This window comes from Vicugna pacos, chromosome 16 (assembly GCF_048564905.1).
Source record: "Vicugna pacos chromosome 16, VicPac4, whole genome shotgun sequence".
NCBI classification, from domain to species: domain Eukaryota; kingdom Metazoa; phylum Chordata; class Mammalia; order Artiodactyla; family Camelidae; genus Vicugna; species Vicugna pacos.
The window spans coordinates 46,262,645-46,282,755 of record NC_133002.1 but is presented as its reverse complement, the minus strand read 5'-3'; the positions used below and the strand labels follow the sequence as shown (position 1 = coordinate 46,282,755).

General features: G+C 53.5%; 1 protein-coding gene across 1 annotated transcript; it reads right to left on the bottom strand.

The window, feature by feature from the left end:
* Positions 1 to 243: 243 nt before the first annotated feature.
* Positions 244 to 15,385, bottom strand: LOC102528335 (band 3 anion transport protein). Its single transcript, XM_072940058.1, has 20 exons — positions 14,659 to 15,385; positions 11,279 to 11,356; positions 11,072 to 11,153; positions 10,019 to 10,080; positions 8,983 to 9,163; positions 8,739 to 8,874; positions 8,168 to 8,291; positions 7,971 to 8,013; positions 7,620 to 7,816; positions 6,729 to 7,203; positions 6,280 to 6,483; positions 5,956 to 6,104; positions 5,650 to 5,844; positions 4,955 to 5,128; positions 4,427 to 4,516; positions 3,762 to 3,928; positions 3,023 to 3,276; positions 1,910 to 2,079; positions 1,643 to 1,819; positions 244 to 1,256 (listed from the first exon to the last, which is right to left on the bottom strand). The coding sequence occupies exons 2-20, from the start codon at positions 11,291 to 11,293 to the stop codon at positions 1,176 to 1,178; spliced, it is 2,976 nt and encodes a 991-aa protein (XP_072796159.1). The 5' UTR covers positions 11,294 to 11,356; positions 14,659 to 15,385; the 3' UTR covers positions 244 to 1,175.
* Between the last annotated feature and the right edge of the window lie 4,726 nt (positions 15,386 to 20,111).

Sequence of the window (20,111 nt, the reverse complement as noted above, 5' to 3'; positions counted from 1 at the left end):
GTCTTCTACCCCAACTAGTCAAATCTGGGTCCTCCCCAAGATTTGGTTCAGGTAGGGCTGGGGACAGTGAGTCTCTAATTGGGTACCTGGGCGTGTGTGTGTGTGCGTGCGCATGCGTGTAGCTGAAAGAAAATGGAAACTCTGAGAATACACAAGCAATAAATTACAAACCTCCCCCTCCCCTCCCCATCTCCTCCCGACCTTCCCATCCTCCCCCTACCCCCCATCCAAATCAAGAACAGACTGTGCATTGCCCCCCACCCCTATCCCCAGGGCAAGGTCTTGTCTCAGTCACCACTGTGTCCACTGGGTCCAAGGCCTTCAGTAAATGTTTGTGGAATGAATGAATGAGTGAATGAATAACAGTGTGGGGGGGAGGGAGCAAGCACTTAGGAGTCTTGATTCCCAGCCCTGATTTTGTCCTCACCTGCACCTTGTCCTCACTTGCACTTTGTCCTCACCAGGACACCTCTCTCTGCCCCAGAAAAGAGGATCCCCAGTGGGAAAAGAGAGGCCAGCAGGGGCATCTCTAAGCATGGAAAGTGGGTGACTGAAGTAGACCCTGGTCTCAGAGTCAGAAGACCTGGTTCAGATCCCTGCTTTGGAGCTATGTGACCTTGGGCAGGTTTGCAGAATGATGACTACTGTGTAAATAGTCCTTTCAGATTTTACAAAGCCCTTTTTTCATATTTATCTTTGGCCCTCAGTAACCATCCTATAATGTGGTATAATTATCAATATGCCCATTTTACAGACTAGAAAGCGTAGGCTAGAGAGGTCCAGGGACTTGCCCAAGATCACACAGCAAGCAGGAATTTGAATCCCCCCGTCCAGCTCCCACCCTTGTTCCTGCCACATCTGTGCCAGGAGGAGGCCAGGCTTGGATCTAAGTCTTCCAGCACAGGACCCCCGGGTGACAGTGTGGCCGCAGGTGGGACTGCACAGCGATTCCCCTACTGTGGGCCCCACTGGCCATTTCCAGCCAGAAATGCCAGTCTACTCTTCATGGATGGTTTCCTAGACATCCTTTCTCCCCCCACCCCAACAGCCCCGGGGCCTCAGCTGCTGCCCCAGGAGGGACCTGGGTGTCCAGGAGGTGACCATGAACTTCTGCTTTTCCTGGGAGACTGCAGAAGTGGAAGGGTGAAGGGGGCTCTGGGGCCTGGGCCCTCTCCTCACACAGGCATGGTCACCTCATCATATTCATCCTGGCCATTCTCCTCATCAAAGTTCGGCTTGGCATCGTCAGCATCCAGCTGGCGGGTAAGGGTAGGAAAGAGACCGGGTGAGTGGCTGAGAGGCCAGGTGAGCCCTCCCCCTACAGGAAGACCCCAGGACTAGCTGCTCAGTGGTCAGGACAGCTCACATGGAACACATCCTTTGAGCCCTTAGCCCTCTCACAAACCCTGTCATTATTCCTCTGTTTACAGGGCACAGAGGAGTGAAGTCACACGCTAGCATGTGGCAGTGCCAGGATTTGGAAGCAAGCCCCAACCCATACCTTAATCATGATGCTCTTCTGCCTTCAGTAGTCCCAATACCCACCCTTCACATTCTCCCAACGCCCTGATGACCTCTCTCTGCCCCTTGCTCTGGACACAGGGAATGGGGGCACTAGGGATGGGTGGGAGCAGCTACTCACACACTGGAGCTCCACATCCCGGAAGATGAGTGGCAGCAGGAAGCGGCGTAGGGGCACCGTGAGGATGAGGATGAAGGGCAGGGCCAGCGAGATGATCCCAATGGACTTTACCACCCACAGCACTATCAGGCAGAGGATCTGGATGCCCGTGAACAAGTGCATGCGCAAGGTTTTTACCTGTGGGCAGAGGCTGGGGTCATCGCCTGCCCTGCCCGGGAGCCAGCACCCCTCACCCTACCCTGCTGGGCAGCCAGGAGGGCCCTGTACCCGCTTGACATAGGGCACATCCGGGTGGTACTTTCTCGGCTTGAACAGAAGCAAGACGCGGTCGAAGAGCTGGATGCCACTGAGGGATGTGACCCCCATGTAGAGGAAGATGCCAAACAGAACAGCCAGGGGGATGTAGGACAGGACGGGCCACATGAGGACGGACAGGCCTGTGGAGAGAACCATGCATTCTCAGTCCCAGTTGTGCCAGAGGATCAGCACCAGCAGGGGCTGGGGAATGAAATCACAGGTACCATAGGACACCCTTTCTGTGGATCTTCTTAATAGGTGTTACCCCCATTTTATAGATGAGGAAACAGACTCAGAGAAGTGAAGCAACTTATCTAAGGCCACACAGATAGTAAGTGGCAGAGCAGGAAGTCAAACTCCTGCCTGCCTGACTTCAAAGCCTACTCCTTTGACCTAGGGGCTCATAGAGGTCAGAGCAGCCCACCTTTTACCTTACCTGGATCCAGAATGCCTCCATCATCCCCACCTATCCCAGCCCTCCTCCAGCTAACATCAGCTTCGCCTCATTTAAGAAACGTCCCTGGCCTCTCCATCAGCAATCATGGTGCTGTCCACACCGAGCCCAGCTGGACTCTCAGCTGCTCCAGAGCTCAGATCAGTGACCCTCTGTCTTCATCTCCCCCACTCCCACCCCCACCAGATTATGCCTGGAGCACTGCCCTTTGTATCAGTCACAGAGCAGCTGAGCTAGAGAGACCTCAGGGGCATCTAATGAACCCTCTAATGGTGCAGACAGGGAAACTTGAGGCCCAGAGACAAGGAGGGATACCTAGTTAGCAGCAGGGCAGGGCTGGGACCCACAGTTCACTGAAGTGTCAGAGAAGCTGTGAATACAGGGTCCTGTCTAGAGAAGGTTTGGTAATAGAGGACCTCCTCTTCTTCCCCTGCTCAGATGCCCATCTCATTGCTTTGGGTACTTCTTCCAGAATTCCCTCATACTGGGGAGATATGGGCAGTGGGTTTGAGGGGAGACCTGGCTGCAGGGCGGCCAGGGCTGGAGGAGCACTGGATCCTAAGGGGCAAGGGTGGAGAGCCAGAGGCACGGCCAGAGGGTGGTGGAGAGTGTGGCCGGTCCTTACTCACCCACTAGCACAGCGACCAGGAGCCCGCTGATCCGCTGTTCCTTGACTTCCTGAATCTGAGCTGTAGCCCCTGGGGAGCTGGGCTTGCTCATGACAGTGAGGGCATTGGCGTGGGTGACAGAACGCACAGTGGTGGCACTGAGCCAGGGCATCCCAAAGAGGGCGGCCACCCCACCCATGCCCATGATCAGCAGCAGATCCAGGTGGAAACCAGAACCCTTGACCAGCTTGCGCTCCGGTTTGCTGATGATCAGCCTGGGGATGTGGGAGGTCAGGGTTAACCAGGGCTCTCTATCACCCCCACCCCATCTGCCTCCCCTTTCCTTCTGACTTGGGTCCCTCTGTACTTCAATTTATCCTTTTGTGCCCATCTCACTTGGAGCTCCTTGCTCCCCTCCCTCTTGCCGCATCTTGAGAACCAAGACTCTAAGAGCAGACTTTGAAGACGTCACCGAGAAGACCCACAGGCAGATTTACTCCAAAGATAACGAAGCGTAAGCTTCAGGGAACTTAATGGGTAGAGGCCCCTTCCAGGATCTAGCACCTAATTTTATAGTTCTCGTTTTATATTCTTTTTCTTAAAAAGGGCTCCCCAGGTAATACAATGTCAGTTCCCACAAAACCTGGACCTGCCCCTGCCCATCATCATCCCTACTAGCACTCAGTCCCTTGTGTCTTGCTTGCCTGGAGCCTGTCCCTTTCTCTGCCTCGGACCCTCCCAGGCCTACCCTGGCTCTTACGTGGTGATCTGGGACTCTAGGAAGATGAGGATGAAGACCAGCATGGCAGGCAGCAAGGAAGCAAACATCATCCAGATGGGAAATTCGGATCGCAAACCCAGCGGGTTGATGAACCAGCCCCGGGCCGAGGAGTTGGATAAGGCAAGGCCTTTAGGTACGCTGAGTTTCTGTGGTAGGGGATGCTGGTGAGAACTCCTGGGGGCAGGGGGATGGGGAAAGGTGGGGGCAAGGGGAGCCAAGGTCCTGGGCATTTGGGACCTTACTCCTTTTGAACATCTATTTTGTACTTAGTCACTGCACTAAGTCTTTTCCATGTATCTTCTCATTCCCTACTTATAGAGGTGAGGAAACAGGATCAGGGAAGTTACGTAGCCTGCTCTGCATCGCCTAGCTATCTGGTGGCAAAACTGAGATTCATACTCAGATCAGCCTGGCTCCAAAGCAGATTCTTTCTTACTGCCCTTGATTAAGAAGTAAAAGGGGGAAACCTGACACAGGCCCTTGCTTCAGCCACAGGGGTCCTGAGGGGCTGTGGGAAGAACATAGGGCTATCCAGGGAGGCAAGGATGGAGTAGGGGTAGCCCTAGCTGGTTTCAGGTTTGGGAAGGCTGTTTTGGGGAGAGGGTATGCTGGGGGAATGAAATAAGGTGGGAGGAGAGGGTCACCTGAGTGTAGGTGTCCTGGATGAGGGCATCCACCATGACCATGATCAGGATAGAGATGGGAACCCCAAAGTCCCCGATGACCCGTCGCAGCTGAGGGCAGGTGGAGGGACCAGTGGTCAGTGCCCAATTGCTCTCCACTTTCCCCCTCCCACTTGCCCCTGCTCCTGTGCCATCTTCACCCAGAGGGTCCCACTATTCTCAGGGTATCCATCAACATCTAATGCCCTGTCCTGTACCTCAGCGTACCTGGCTCCTTTCTTCTTCCCATGGCCCAGCCCCACCCTTGGCCCCACAGCTTCCCCACTCCCTTCCAAGAACTATCCTCGGCTCCCCACTGGATTCTCAGCCTGAGAATGCTCGGCTTGTCTGAAGAGTAAAATCCTGGGTGATGAGGGGACGGGGGGCTTGGAATTGGAAATGGGAATCTGGGGTAAGAAAGGGAGCTAATGGCATTGGGAAAGCAGAGGGGAGTGCTTTGGCCTGGGATGGGGCAGGGTAGGCAAGGACAGGTGGGGAGGATGTGCTGACCTTGCCAGGGAAGTAGGCGCTGTTCTTGAACTTGCGTAGCACCATGGCAAAGAAGAAGGTGCCAGCCATGAGCACAAAAGAGAGGAGGGCTGTGTTGGGCAGGGGAGCCTGAGGTTTGGGTATCACTGGTACATTTTGGTCATAATTCCTCTGCAGTGGGTGGTCCTGGAAGATCTGTAGCAGAAAACAAAGGCATCCTGTTTCCTCCCATCCATCTGTCCCACATCCATCATTATCCATCTGTCCATCCATCATCCATCCATCCATCCATCTGTCCCTTCATCATCCATCTACCTATTTTCTTCCTCAACGGAAATGGTAGCATACAGGCAATGGGATTTCACAGCTTAGTTTTCAGGAATGAGGACCAGGCTAGTCTCAGGTGGAGCGAGCCATGGAGACAATGAGTGTGTGTGTGTGTGTGTGTGTGTGCGTGTGCTTCCAGGGCCTGGGAGACAAGAGAAGGCTGGAGGGAAGGAAACAAGTGCCAAGGAGATTCTCCAAAAGAGTTGTTCTCCAAAGACTTGCAAACAGAAAGACACACGTATGTGGTCACAGTTACATACCGTGGAAACACAGCTGCACAAATGCTATACAGACATGTGTGTATTGACACCCATAGTCATGTAGTTTGCGCACACTCTCACACACACACACACACACACGTGCTTGTTAACGCTCTCATGGCCTCTCACCTGGACCAGCTTTGCGAAGGTCTCATAGATGAAGATGAGGGAGATGAGGATGGAGAAGATCTCCTGGGTATACCGGGAGATGAAGCGGACCAGGAAGCTGCCCTCGAAGGCCACCACCAGCACCACCAGCAGGATGAGCCAGAAGCCAATCCACACACGGCCTACAATGTACTCCAGGTTGTTCCTGGTGCAGAACTGCAGGGTGGTCAGAGGGAGCAGGGGGTCAGATAAACGAGCCCAGGCACCATGCATCAGGCGGCTGGGTGGGGCAGTTACACGGTCACATCAGAGCTAGAAGACAGTTACCGAGAAGAACGCTTCCTCAAACACGAGCAGGGGTCCTGAGAAGCCCACCACAAGCAGGGGCTGAGCCCCCAGCAGGGAGAACAAGATGCCCTGCACCGCGGTGGAGATGAGCAGTTCCGACACCCCCATCAGGTTCTGGGTCTTTTCTCCTGTGGGTAGAAGTGATAGTGGGGGCAAGGTCAAGATCATTTCCAGAGGTTGATAGAGCATTTCACAGGTAAGCTGATGCTGGGGCCCAGAATGTCAGATAGGGTCCAAGTCAGGGCTGATACAGAGGCCAACGGGTCAGAGGTGAGGGTTAGTGGGACATGCAGAGGCACTCACCGAGGAGGCCTCCAAAGGTGATGGCGGGTGACAGGGCAGCAAAGTAGATGAAGATGACAGCAGCCAGGACCTGGGGGCTCAACGCATCTGAGATGTCACTCAAGTAGCGGGGGTAGCGGCGACGGATGTCACGCACCAACCCTCCGAAGAGCCTGCCCGTCCGCCGCAGAGGGTCACCTGAGATATCTTCATCTTCATGTAAATCTGTAGTGATGGACAGGATCATGGTCACAGGGGGTTGAAGGGGGAAGTATGGGGAGAGGGGAATTAAGGGGGATATTGTCTGATGGGAATGGGGTGGTCCAGGAGGCTGGGAGGAATGACACAGGGAGAGGGGACACGGGGTATTTAATGTGAAGAGGGGAGGCAGGGGCTCACTGGGCTGTGCTGGGGTGTCTGAGGGTCTGTGGGGGCTCAGAAAGCCTTGAGCTGGGCAGGGTGGCAGGTACCTAGTCTCTTGAGGATGGGTTCTGGCTCAACAGGCCTGGATGGGCGTCTAGGTGGTGGTGCCTTCGGGATGGGTTCTGGCTTAACAGGGCTGGATGGGCGTCTCCTCGGGAGTTCCTCCGGGATGGGTACTGGCTTAACAGGGCTGGATGGGCGTCTCCGCGGGAGTTCCTCCGGGATTGGTACTGGCTTGGCAGGGCTGGATGGGCGTCTCCGCGGGAGTTCCTCCGGAATGGGTACTGGCTTGGCAGGGCTGGATGGCCGTCTCCGCGGGAGTTCCTCCGGGATGGGTTCTGGCTTGGCAGAGCTGGACAGGCGTCTCCGCAGCAGTTCCATCTGCACAGGCAGCAGACTGCGCAGGGCCTTCTCGGAGGGAGCATCCGATGGAGGCAGCACCAGACTGCAGTCTAGGAAGCCCTCCAGGGAGTGTACCAGCGTCTCCTTGCTCTGGGCTAAGTATGCATCAATTCGGAACACCTGGGGGCAGGAGAGAAAGTCAGGGCAACTCGGATCTGCTCCATAAAAGGATCCAGGGCCTCTGGGGACCAGAACCCTCTCACCAGCTCCTTCCTTCTAGGAACTGCGTTACCAGCCCCCCACCCGTCTACCCTCCCCTAGGAAGGGGCTCTGGGGAGGCAGACGGGGCCCTGAGTGGGGAAGCAGAAAGAACTGAAGCAAACCAGGTGGCTTGTAGCAGGTCAGATGGGACTAGAGCAGACCAGGCCAGGTCAGGCAGGGCTGGGCCAGACTACAGGGGCCGAGACTACCCTGGCCACACAGCATAGGAGCAGCTAGAGCAGACTGAACGTGCCAAACTAGCAAAGTTAAAGTGATCCAGGCCAGAGACAGGGCCCAGCGTCCGGGCTCCCCAGCCCTCACCCGCCCCTGCTCACCCTCTCCGACATGAGGGTGGCAGCGGCCCGACCCAGCTGGGTGTAGTCCATGTTGGGGGCCTCAGGTCCCAGCAACACGAAGAGGAAGCGCACGGGCACTGCCGGCTGGCCCAGCTTCTCCTGCTTTGGCTCCAGCTGCATAGGGTCCTTGAGCCTCACGAAGCCCAGCACAGGCCGCTCCAGGAAGTCTACGCGGCCTGTTGGGGGCAGAGGAGGTGCGGTGGTCAGGCCAGGCTGAGGAGGGGGGCGCTGCTGCTGGGGTCTGGGTTTAGGGAGAAGCAGGCAGGACCAGGGTGTGAGGTAGTAGCAGGGGAGGAGCAGGGGTGAGGGATGGAGGCACTGGCCACTTACCCACTAGCACCAGGGCGCCCTCTGAATCCTGGGGAATCTTTCTCTGTTGAAAGGATGGTGGTGAGGGAAGTGCTTCAGGCATTCTGGACTTGGGAGACAGGAGGATCCCGCTCCCCTCCCCTTCTTACTTTCATTTCTAACCCTGTTCAATCCGAGGGCTTCCCCGCTGTCCCCACACACCCCTGGTACAGCCTCACCTGTTCACAGAAGAGTTTTTCCTCCATCTGGGGACGTTGCGGGAGCAGAGGCTGTGAAGCTTTCCCAGAACGTGTCAGGACCGTGGGCTTCATGCCCCCTGGGGCATCTGTGTCTCTGGCGTGGCTGCAGGACACACAGTGGGCATGGGCTGAGTAGGCTGTTGAGGCTGGGCTCTCGGCAGAGTGGACATGGTGGTGGGAGGAATCAAATGGGACTTCCCAGTGACCAGACTAGAGAGGCCCAGGGGCAGAAGGAGGATCAGCCTCCTCTGAAGGATGAGGTAGATGTAAGTGGATGGCCTCTATCTGGAGTAACTAGTGGAGTCAGGAGAATGGATGAAGAGAAGGGCCTGGAGAGTCTGCCCTCCTGGGGACCAGTATCCCCCAAATAAGAGCCTGGAGACATGGCCACCACTCGAGAGGTGTCAGAGGCAGGATCCATCATGGGAGAAAAGTGGGCCCCAGGCTGGTGGGGGAGGGGCCATCTGGACACTCAGGGAGAGCTTGGGGCAGGTGAATGGGGAGCTGGGCCCTGTGGGTGTGAAGTCCAGGCTCTGGCAGGCAGGGGCACCTGTGTTTAAGGAGCAAGGCCCGAAGCAGGGTCTCTCGGTCCTGACGCTGGATCTGCCCGTCGAAGATAAACCTGTCCAGCAGCTGGCTGACCACCCCAGCCAGGGATTTCTCTGGCAGGTCCAGGAGGACAGTACCTGCAAGCAGTGGAAGGTGAGCTGGACGACTGGGCCTGGCCCTCCTCCTCCCCACCAGGCTTCACACACGGACGTTGCACGCAGAGGGGCCCAGTGGGGCTCACTCACCCTTGGCGAAGGCTTTCTGCAGCTCCAAGAGGCTCCAGAAGGTGAGGTAAGACACGTGTGGGCGGCCCCAGGTTCCATCCTTCCCCCGGTTCTCCTCCATGTGCAGCCAGCGCGCTGCCTCCATCCATTGCAGCTCCTGGTTCTTTTCATCCATCACCAGTTCCCGCAGCTCCACATACACCTGCAGCCCCACAGGCCAGAATTAGTCCATCAGGCCCAGGGCAGGGCTGTGGGGAGACTGGGAGCTCACAGCATGGTGGACCCTCAGTAGGCTCTGAGAGATGTCTGTCAGAGGCCCAGGGTCCAGGAGCACTTGGGACAGACCCTGAGCTCCGAGGGGACTGTCAGGAGCTGCAGCCTGGGGGTGTGGAGTGGGAGATGCTTGAAGGTCTTGTCAGTATGGTCCCAACCTCTGGCTGTTCCCCAATTTCCTGACCAGGCCCCTCACCCCATTTTTAGAAGCGTTTGAAGAAACTCCAGACCAAAAGAGAGGCTAGAGTGGGCACAAAAGGGAAAGGAGAGGCAAGCCTTTGGGGTGACGGGTCAGTCTCTTCCCTCCAAGACTATAGCCTGGGCTCACATGCCCTTGGTCTGCTTGGGACCATGGGGCCAGTCCCACGGGACTAGCTGAGGGCAGACCCAATATCAACCCAGTGAGACAGGCTCGTGCCCAGTGGGGACAGGGGTGGTCTGTGTGGCCTGGGCCCAGGAGAGCTTGTATTTAATTTTGTGCTTCCCCAGGGAGCAACTGATAGCCTAGCCAGGGCCAGGGACCTGGGGTCTCAGACCTCCAGCAGCCAGTTTCTCTCTGTCCATGGAGCTCCACCATCAGTGGAAGCGGGGCCCAGGGCTCACCCCTCAATGGGAGCTGTCCTCCTCTACCTACTTCCCAGGATGCCCGCTCCTTCTCTGCCTGTTTGAGGGGTCTCCCTGGTCCTGAAGCTGTCGGATCCCTCTGCTTCTCCCTTCCCCTGGTAGAATGCTGGGTCCCAAGGGCAGCACAGGAAAGGGAATCCGGGGAGCCTGGGGTGCTCACCTTGTGAGTGTCTCCCTTTCTTGTGCTGTGATAGTCTGTGTCTGTTGGTTCGGTGCGCAGAGCTGAAAACCCCGAGGCTGGTTAGTGCTGTGCCCAGACGATGTCCCTCCCTAAGACCCTCCTGCTCCACCCACCAGGAGCCTGGGAGACTTAAGGGAATGACGCCTCTCTCCTGCCCACCACCCTGGCTGGGACCCTGGCGCCCCACCCCACCCCTGCCGGTCAGTGCGCTGTGTCTCCTGCCTGTTCTTGGCCCAGCCTGGCCCCGTGGAGGACCCCTGGGGCTCATCCTCAGGAGTGACGAGGGGCGTCATCTCCAGGGTGACTGGGGAGTCCTGAATGGTAATTCTCAGGATTTTCCCAGGATCTCCTCCCTCTCCTGCTACCTTCTGGGACCAGATTCCCTTGCTTCTTCCCACCTGCCTCAACAGTCCACCCAGCCCAGTAGCGCTCACTGCCCCCAGGCTGAGCTCCAGGTGCCAGGGTGGGATCTGGCCTTTTATGGCCCCCACACCCCCAGCCCTCATTTCCCAGAGGGGCCTCTTATCTCCAATACCACTTGCCAGCACTTAAGTCCTGTTGACAGTAAACAGGTGCCCTCCTGGGGTGCCATTTGAGACCTTGGGCAGGCCCAGGAAGGTTTCCTGATGCCTCTCTGCCCTGAGGGTCCCCATGGGCCCCCCATTTCTCAGGACTCCAAACAGATCAAAGTTCCCAGAACAGCCCCAGTGCCTGGCCTAGAAACTGGCATTGGATGGGGGTGGGTGGCATGTGGACTCATGCCCTTGTCCCAGACAGGCCTGGCTGCCCTCTTGCAAATAAATCTAAGGGGCACAGAGAAGGGTGACTGGTCGCCCCCCTGCCCCCGCCCTAGTCACCTCTTGTGATCATTTCAAACAAAACTGTTTATCCTTCAATCAGCCAGGATTGTGGGAGAACTGGCCCTGGGGCTGGGTGGGTGGGGAGTGCAGAGAAGGGGAGGACAAGTTCCCCATTGGTGTCTGCCAGGGACTCAGGAGTTTATCCCGCAAGAGAGAAGGAGGTGGGGCTCACCTTCTGGCTCCTCCACATGGGGCACAGAGACATCTGGGTCTTCATAGTCATATACCTCTAGAACCTCCTCCAGGTCTGATTCCTGTGGGAAGTGGCCATCATGGCTGGGCTGTCAGGGGCTTCCCAAGCCCTCATGGAGGTAGGGGTTCAGGGCTGGGTTCCCAGAGCCCCCAGGTAGGAGCCCTGCAGATGCCACTGAAGACTCACCCGTAAATCCCCCATGGTCCTGATTGTTCAGTTGTCTGCAGTGATCTGAGCCCCCAGCATAACCCGCACTGCGGGTCCCTGTGGGGGAAGAGCACAGACTGGGTGATGCACAGGGCAGCCTGGGGTGTCCTGGTCCTCCCCCAGAGGGGGCTGCATTTGATTAGGGGGATCCCAGATGTTGGGAGACAATAGGGTCAGAGGAAGGCAGTGTGGGTGGGGTTGGGCCAAGGAGCTGGATTTGTATCTATGTATGAGGGCAGGTGTATAGGGGCCGGAAGAGAAGGGCCAGTGCAAGTGAAAGGACACTTGGCTGTTCAGCCCATTTTGAACTCCATCTCTTTTGTTTTCTTACGACCTATTCCTCTAGCCTCTTTCTCAACCCCTCTCCTGCCCCAGGGCCTTTGCATGTGCAATGGTCCACATCCTGGATGTCCTTCACCCCACACTTTAGCCCTTCCACATCTCAGCTCATATGTCATCTTTTCCTGACCACCCTCGCAGTCACTGACCCAATGTGTCATTTTCTGATTTCTTGATTCATTTGTGTACATGCGGTTTGACGATGCCTCTAGAAGAGAAGTCACAGGAGCACTAAGAGCCTGCACATCTCAGTCCTCACTGGACCCCCCACTGCTAACAGAATGGTTGCCACATAGTAGGTGCTCAATAGATATGTGTTGAAAGATGGTATGAATGGCCCCCCCATGCAGGCTTGCGGCTCTGGGCCTGGGAGCCAGGATGACTAGGACCCAGCCAGGAGACCTTGGCACCCTGGGCCTCTCTTTTCTCAGTTGTGCCTCTACAGGAAGTTACGCCCACCCCAGGAACGTGAGGACCCGCCCAAGGGGAGCACAGACTGGTGTGGAGAGACTTTCTTCTCCCCCTCACCCAAGGCAGCACAGGGCATTGTAGCGACAGGGATTTGGGTCAGGCTGACCAACGTGCCCACTGGCGTGGTGCTGAGCCTGGGAGGCTGAGATGAACAAGACACTGTTCCTTCTCTCCAGAAGCTCGCAGCCCTGACTGGGGACACGAGCCGGGACCACGTGACAGGCTCAGAGGTTCAGGAGGTCACACGTGCCCCAGACAAACACAACAGTGAGAAGACTGTGCTGGGTGCCCAGGATGTGTCTGGCAGGAGGAAGAGCAGGACTCTGTGGGGTTGGGGATGGAGTGTCTCTGGAGGAAGAGATGCTGGGATCTGAAGGGCTGAGAGGTGGGGGAGGGTAGCTGGGATGTGAGAAATGATGGGCAAAGGTGCAGAAAAGAGAGGGCTGGGCGTTGTGAGATAAAAAGGGCAGGGAGTTTGTATGGAAGGAACCGCACAGAGAACTTTCTTTCTGAGGAGTGGATGGCCCTGCAGTCCTTAGAGACAGAGAGAGGGGCATGAGCGAGCCCCACCAAACTGAGAAAGACAGGAGTCCCTGCCTTAGGGTGGTTGTAGGGCAAGTGGTGGCCATGGGGGGTCCCCAGAGCCTGAGGATGGGGTGTACCTGAGGATGGGGACTTGCCCTGTGAGGACTTGGGTCATGCACCTTTTTTCTCCTCCTCTTCTGTCCCTCCCTGTCCCCTTCCTCCAGGTTCTTCTGCCTCCATTTCTCCCATCTTTATTCCCCTTTCTCCTTCTCTCAGCCTCAGATCCCTAGCCGCCTTCCCAGTTTGGAGCCTGAGGTGGGAAACATGGCTCCCCATGGGCTGGCACTGTAGTCTTAGTTTCCCGTGTGAGAGGGGAGAGGGGCAGAGGGGCCCTCCAGAGCCAGAGAGCCAGTGATCCAGGCTGCCTCTCCGCCACTGAGTGGCCAAACGGCCGTGGGCAGCTGCCAGCCTCTCTCTGGGGCTCGGTCACCCTGTCTGTACAACGGGAGTTCTTCCCACTGGGGTTCCTAGACATCAGTGAGAGAGAAGAGGGGAGATCAGAGGTGCCTGGAGCTCCGCTGGGGCCATAGTGGGTGCACCCATGACCCAGATTGCTGCCCCCACCAGGCCCATCCTCCCCTCAGCTTCAGGCTGTGCTCTGCTGGCACTGATAAGAGGCTGGACCCCGATGGCTGCCCTGCTTCTGGAAGCGCACCAAACACCTGGCCAGTCTGCCAAGCAGGGCCAGGCAGATAAGGGGGAGCAGGGCATCTGGAGCCCAGGAGGTGGAGCACAGCTGGAAGAGCCCGGGGGAGGGGTGACCAGATGATGGGGAGGGCTCCCTGGTGGCATAGCATCACCTTTGTGTAATCGCCCCCACACTGCTCGGAGCTGCGCTGTCTTATCTCATAAGCCCCAAACCACTCCATGCAGTGAGTAATGTCATTAGCCTCGCTTACGGAGGAGACGGCTGAGGTTCAGAGAGGTTTACCTGCTTTGCTTCCCTAGCTGGTAGGTCTCAGAGGCAGGACTAAACCCTGATCTATCTGAATCCAGCTACACCTCTAACCATTGCACTGAGTTGCCTCCAGGAAGAGAAAATCGCTAGGGGCTGGTTTAGTGTTCGTGTCTAAGCGCATGAACTCTGCAGCCAGACTGCCCGGGCTCAAGTCCCAGCCCTGCCACTTACTGTGTGGCCTCGAGTAAGTGACTCAACCTCTCTGTACCTCAGTTTTCTCATCTGTAAAGTGGAGTAATCATGATGACACCTTCCTCATAGACCTGCTGTTGTATTAGGTAAGGTCACATACATGAAGCACTTAGATGAGTGGCCGGCACATAAGGAAGTCTATGTACGTGTTTGCCAGCATTATCACCGCTACTGGGGATCAAGGTCACACTTATTGTCTTCATCCCCTTCTGATTTTCCTTCAGTTCCCTTGGAATTAGCATAAGTGCTTTGAGATCCATGGGTGGTGGGAGACTCCCCTTTTTCCTCCAAACACTCCCTAGGACAGGGACAGTGCCAGGTTTCCCTGGTAGCCTCCCTGGAAGTGTCTCAAATGAGAAGCAGCGTCAGCTGAAAACTTCCCTCCCAGGAGGGAGATGGGGTGGCCTGGCGATCCCATACATGGAGGAAAGAGAGGGCTGGGTGGAGGGTGAAGACCTGAGCCTGTGGAATCCGAGGGTCTGGTGAGTAGGCGCCTGACAAGGACCCGCACCTGGAGGGGATGGGATTTACCCCACATGTACACACACTCACACAGCAGCCACACACCTCGCTGCCTCGTGCCAGCCTCCTTTCCCTCACACCTGCCGCCCCACTCGCCCCAGCTGCAGGCGCTGCTGGGCCTGTGCCCTTAGGGGGAACAGCATCCATTGTAACAGTCTCACCCCACCCACCCACACCCCTCCTCAAGGTCTGGCCCCCATGCCCACTTGGGCACAGATTCAGGTTAGGCACCTGCTGAAACTCTCCAGACAGGCACCTGAGGACCACCCCAGCCCCTCCCTGCCCTGCTTACCTGCTCACAAGCCTTGGAGTCCTCAGCAAACTCCTGCAGCCACCGGTGGCCTCTGTGACCAGCTGAGCGCACACCCGCTCTAACAGCACTAGGTCCTTGCTCCCGCGCCCTGGGGGCAGCTCCCAAACCCCTGACTCATGCCCCCGCCTCCTAATCTGCCTGCCCCATGGGCCCTGGGAGCCCCTTCCCACCACCCCGCCCTGCTCCTGCTGGGTGCCCAGTAAACAGAGTTATCTCTCACCCACATCTGGACAGCTGTGAGTCTGGCCTACCCCACCCAACCCCGGCTGGCCAGCCCCTAAGGCCCTCCTGGCCCCTATGATTCTCCTGGGTCTTTCTTCGGGACCTGACATTGATGTCTGGGCTTTTGGAGCTCCCAGCCTCCCAGCAAGTGTGCTCCAGCCCTGGATGCCTCTGTCCTGCTTCTGCCCATCTTCACTCTGACCAGTGCCCTCTGCTCAGGCCCCAAGATGCACAGGCACCTTCTCCTCCCTCCTGTCCTGGTGCCCTCCTTTGGGACTCGCTCCCTCTTCCTCTGTAGCCTTGCCCACAGGGACCAGCTCAGCGCTCCGAGGCCCAGGCAGCCCCCTCCCCTTCTTGCCCCAGAGACTAGGGTGCCCTGAAACATCCTCTCCTCAAGACCGCAGCTGGCTCCATAGAACTGGCTCCTGGGCGCTGAGACACTGCCACTCAGTCAACCTGAAACAATCCCAGGTCAACAAAAACAACATCCCCACACGGAGCTCCAAGCTCACAAAGCCCCAATGTCTGGGCACACTGGCTCCTCTGTCGGCAGCCAGGCCCAGGCCCCCAGGCCAGAGCAGCCAGCATTCTTGGCCTCACTGTGCCCCTCCCTGCACCCCCAGCAGGGCAGTCTCTGCTGTTAGTAGGGTGCTGGGGTCAGTCACCTATTCCTGGGCTCTGGTTGCTAAAAGGACATGGACTGAAAGATGAGTGCAGATTGGTTAGAATAAAGAGAGGTTCGGAAGCAGTCGGAAGGGGCTTTTGTGGACACTGCTCCAGGCATGGAGGGAGGAAAGCATCCTAACGCAGCTCCGACACTGCCTGGCTGTGGGATGCAGGGCAAGTGGCTGCCCCTCTCTGGGCTTCTGTGACCTCATGCATAAAGGGAGAGTACCGGTTCTGTGGCTGCCAGCTTGAGGATTCCCTGCTTCAGCCTGAAACAATAAGTACACAGAGTCACAGAGTAATGGCATATCCAGCAATTCCATAAGCATTTCCTGGGTCTCACTGCCAGCCTTCAAATGCCGAGCCCTGGCTGAGAGCAAAAGTACTGAGACTCAGCCCAGAACCAGATTCCCCCTGATTAGGAAGGAATCTGTTGCAGGCACCGTGCTGTGGGCTTTACCTGGTGGTCATACTGAATCCCTAGAGCCTCCCCATTTTACAGAGTAGGAAACTAATGTGACAGAGAAGTAATTGGCTTCCCAGTAAAGAGAATAATGATGGATGGGCACCGGCTCTTTGCTGGGTGGGTGCTGAGCATGAGAGAATTGATCAGGCGGGCTCACTGACCCTCGCTGATTGTCAACAGGGGGAAAGTGCCAGGCTGTTGACAAACAGGATATCCTTCTTATCCCTTGGTTCCAAGGATGTAGCCACACAGCAGGATGTTTTATGTCCCACGACTGCTGACTTAGTCCTAAGGACATAGCCCAACATTCCTTTCTCTGTCTTCTTTCCCGCCAAAATTTCTGTTTCAGGGCTGAGCTTAATAGAAAAAGAAGAAGAAGAAGGAGAAGGAGAAGAACCCATAACAGAATTCAAAAAAAGGTGATTGGTACCACTGGAATGATGATAATGGTAGCAGAGCTTCCAGTAAAAGACCCCATGGCCTGATGGGGAGCTGGAGCTGTCTCAGCAAAGTACCTGGCTGGCAGGTCTCTCCTCGAGCATTTTTTTTCGTCTTTTGAGCAATAAAGCAGTCTCCCACATTGCTCCCCTGCTAAGAATTCTTTCCAAACCAGAGCACAAGGACCCGTACTTTCGGTGGGCCTTTCCAACTTGGGTGTCTCTCTACCTGCCAACAAAGGTGACCTAAATGGGACTTTTCGTGAATGAGGCTTACTCGAGGTTCCCTGGGACCGGACCTCGTGAACAGGACAGAACAGTGTGGCTGCCTCAAGGACTCCTTTTGTCCTCTTCATTCCCTTCTGACATGATTCACCGACTGGGGATACCTGACTGAGTAAGCATTTGTTTGCTTTCTTGCTCTCTTCTTAGTCTTCTGTATTTCTTGCTGGCACTTATACCTGTCCCTGTCCTAGGTTCTGCTATTCTTCCTTCATTAGGACGGTGACAGATCAGTCTGATTCCTCAGGGATTGTGGCCGAGGCTACTCCATGGCCCGTTCTCAAGACCTGGGTTTTCAGTTATCTCCACCTTTGGCCAAAAGGTGTCCCGACAAGGTCTTCCCAAAGGTTTTAATCTTCAGAGGCTCTCTTGTTACTCTAAAATGTGGGCATGGAACGACCAGTTAAATACTATTAGATAAGTCACCACAATTCTAGAAGGTGACCGTGACAGGATAAACTGGTTTGTGGTCTGGGTTAGCATCTAGTCTCACCAGTTGGAAGAAAAAGACCACACTCCTTTAGGAATACAGTTTTAAAAAAACAATAATAAGCCCCATTGCCTGCAAAAAATCCCCATTAGGTTTTTGTTTTGTTGGGGGTTTTTAGCTTCCTTTTAATTCCGATTTCCTTCTTTCTTTTCACTTTTGGTCCCCCCCCCCTTCTCTCTCTCTCTCTCTCTCTCTTTTCTTATGGATTAGAGTTCCACAAAATTTCAGATTCCTGGACGCAGGACACAGGTGAAGGATGCTGGAAAATTTGCGGGTTCATGTTCCACCAAGGAGCTGGGGCCTGATCACCCCTGGTGGGCAGGAAACTTGTTTCAGATGTGTGGATTCAAGTCCCATGGGTAGGGTGGGTTAAGTTCATGTTCCCCTTCAAAAGAGCCCAGGGAAGGTTCCTGTGACACCTGGGTATTAGGCTTCTGGGTTCAAGTCCCATTTGTGAGTTCAAATCCCACAGAGGAGCCTGTAGATCATGACCTAAGACGTCTGTAAGGCCCCTCTCTCTTGATCTGGCACACACTCTCTCTCTCTCTTTTCCACTCTCCAGCTAAACATGTCCTGGTGGATTTTGACATTTATTGCCATCCTGTCTCTCCTTCTGACTCTCAGAATGTTTTATAGGGGCCACTTTAGCTCTGCACCTATGCTCAGGAGGGGAATTGCTAGGCAGAGGACCTGGGGGAATTCCTACGGAGGAAGGCCTGCAAGGAATTTTGGAGTAAACTGGGTTGACTGATATTTTTTTAATGCTGCTTAAAATTGAAAATTTAAATTTAATTTTAGATTTTTAGTTTATAATAAAATGAAACTAAAAGAAAGCAGTAGATTGTGCTTCTGTAGCCTCCTAGCTCCCGGACAGGCAGCCACCCACTGGCTCTCCGACTGACTTCCACAATTGGTATGGAGCCAGTACTTACAAGTATTTATCTAACCCCAAAATGGCCAAGATGAAACTTTTTTTGACATTCCAAAACTGATTTTTCATGCACAATTAAATCCAGCTGCCTTGATAAAAATCTTTTCAAAATTCTAACCCTGAGAGAGAAAAGCACTCCTAGGAGGAAACTTGAAGTTATAACTCTTATCATGTCCTTGAAATGCAAACACAGCCCCCATTGCCTGAAACTATATAGCCTTGGTTCAATTAACAGACTCTAAAACCTAGGGGGAAGAAAAAGAAATAGCTTGGTATGATAAAATTCTTATAAGTAAATTAAATGCAAATGAGATAAGAGCTTTTGGGTGAACATTTTAGAAATAATTATGTTTTAAGAATGTCTGCTTAAAAATAATCTCTCCAGATATTTGGTAACTTAAAATTTTAGAATTGTGCTAAAATTAAGTTAAATGATGGAGGTTTATTGAATAGCTAGGTCATTTCCAACTAAAATAAGATATTGAAACATTAATTACTGAACATTGGCTTCCCTTTGCAGAGAAACTAAAGGTATTTAGGACTATTGTTGAATATGTTTGGTGCCACCCTGAGATATTCTCTATAAGAAAGCACATATTTTAAGAAACTATTGGTGCTTGTGTCTACTAATCTACAGCATGCTAATGTAAAAGATAGTTCATAATTGCTTACTTCTTAGTTTTCACTAGAAATTAAGGTTTTTAAGGGTTAAAATTAAAATACACGTAATTAAAGTTACTAAAAAGGGAAGCATTTAGTGTGTCAGGAAAGTAAGACACGTGTTTTCAGCAAAAGAATGTATGAGGAATGGAATCGCAGTTTGTTAAGAAAAAAGCAAATGATTTTGTCCTAGAGTTGGTTGTTTCTTGATGGGAAAAATGAGGAACAGAATGATATGGATACAGAAAGTGATGGAAGATTTGTGGAAAAGGAACCCAGAGGTTCAGGATTGGGCAAGTTTAGATGGAATTTAATTAAGCAAATTAATTTTGTTATTAAAAGTAAGCTAGTACAAGACTAGATTTGGTTTTCTCTTTCTGGCAAGAGGACAAAGTTTTCTTAAAATGTTTATCTTTTGGTAACAGGTTGTGAAGTTTCTTTACCTCTTAAGTGATCTGTTCTGTATTTGCCTCTGAAATCTTCTATTGTTATTTTGGTTTAGTGAGTAAGTATCGTTTCACAGTGACCTATAATCTTATCTGACCAAATGTTTTGAAACTTTTTGACAAGCCTCCCAAATATCAAATTTTAATTAAAGTTTTTTTTGACTCCCCCCAGCTAACATTGGGGGTGCTTCAAAGGGCCCCTAAATCATACCAAAGAAATATTTTAAACTAATTAGATTCATTTGGTATGTTAATTACATGGGAAGTATTGTTAAATGAGTAATAATTCTTCTTAGGTTATATTGTATGGGAAAATGTTATTAATACAGATACTCTAAAAATTATGTAGAATTCCTAAAAAATACTGGTATAGGTTGGTAAAATGTTATCAGTCATAATTGTAATTATTATCTTAAAATGTTGTATGCCTCAGCAGTAACAAGTTTCTTGTCAATTGCACTGTAATCAGGTTTTTAACTGTGCCCTTGTAAGTCTTTTTTTCATTCATAGACAGTTATGGTTTTATTCAGATTCCTTTGCAAAAATGCCTCCTCTTCAAAAGATTTATAGAAAGGACTTTTTGACAAGTACAGTTTCTGACTTTCAGATCATACTGCTGAACTAGGCAAAAAATTTAAAAATTCTAATGAAAAACTTGATGGCTTTCAAAAACTACTAACAAAAAGAATTAGTTACGTAAGACTAAATAAACTGGTAAATATGATTGTAATTTTTGGTTTCATCTGAAATATTACTGGCTTTTTATCTGTTTTTCCAGATGTAAGGAAAAGCTTTCCCTTTAAGCTAATTATGATTTACAGCAATTTGGTAA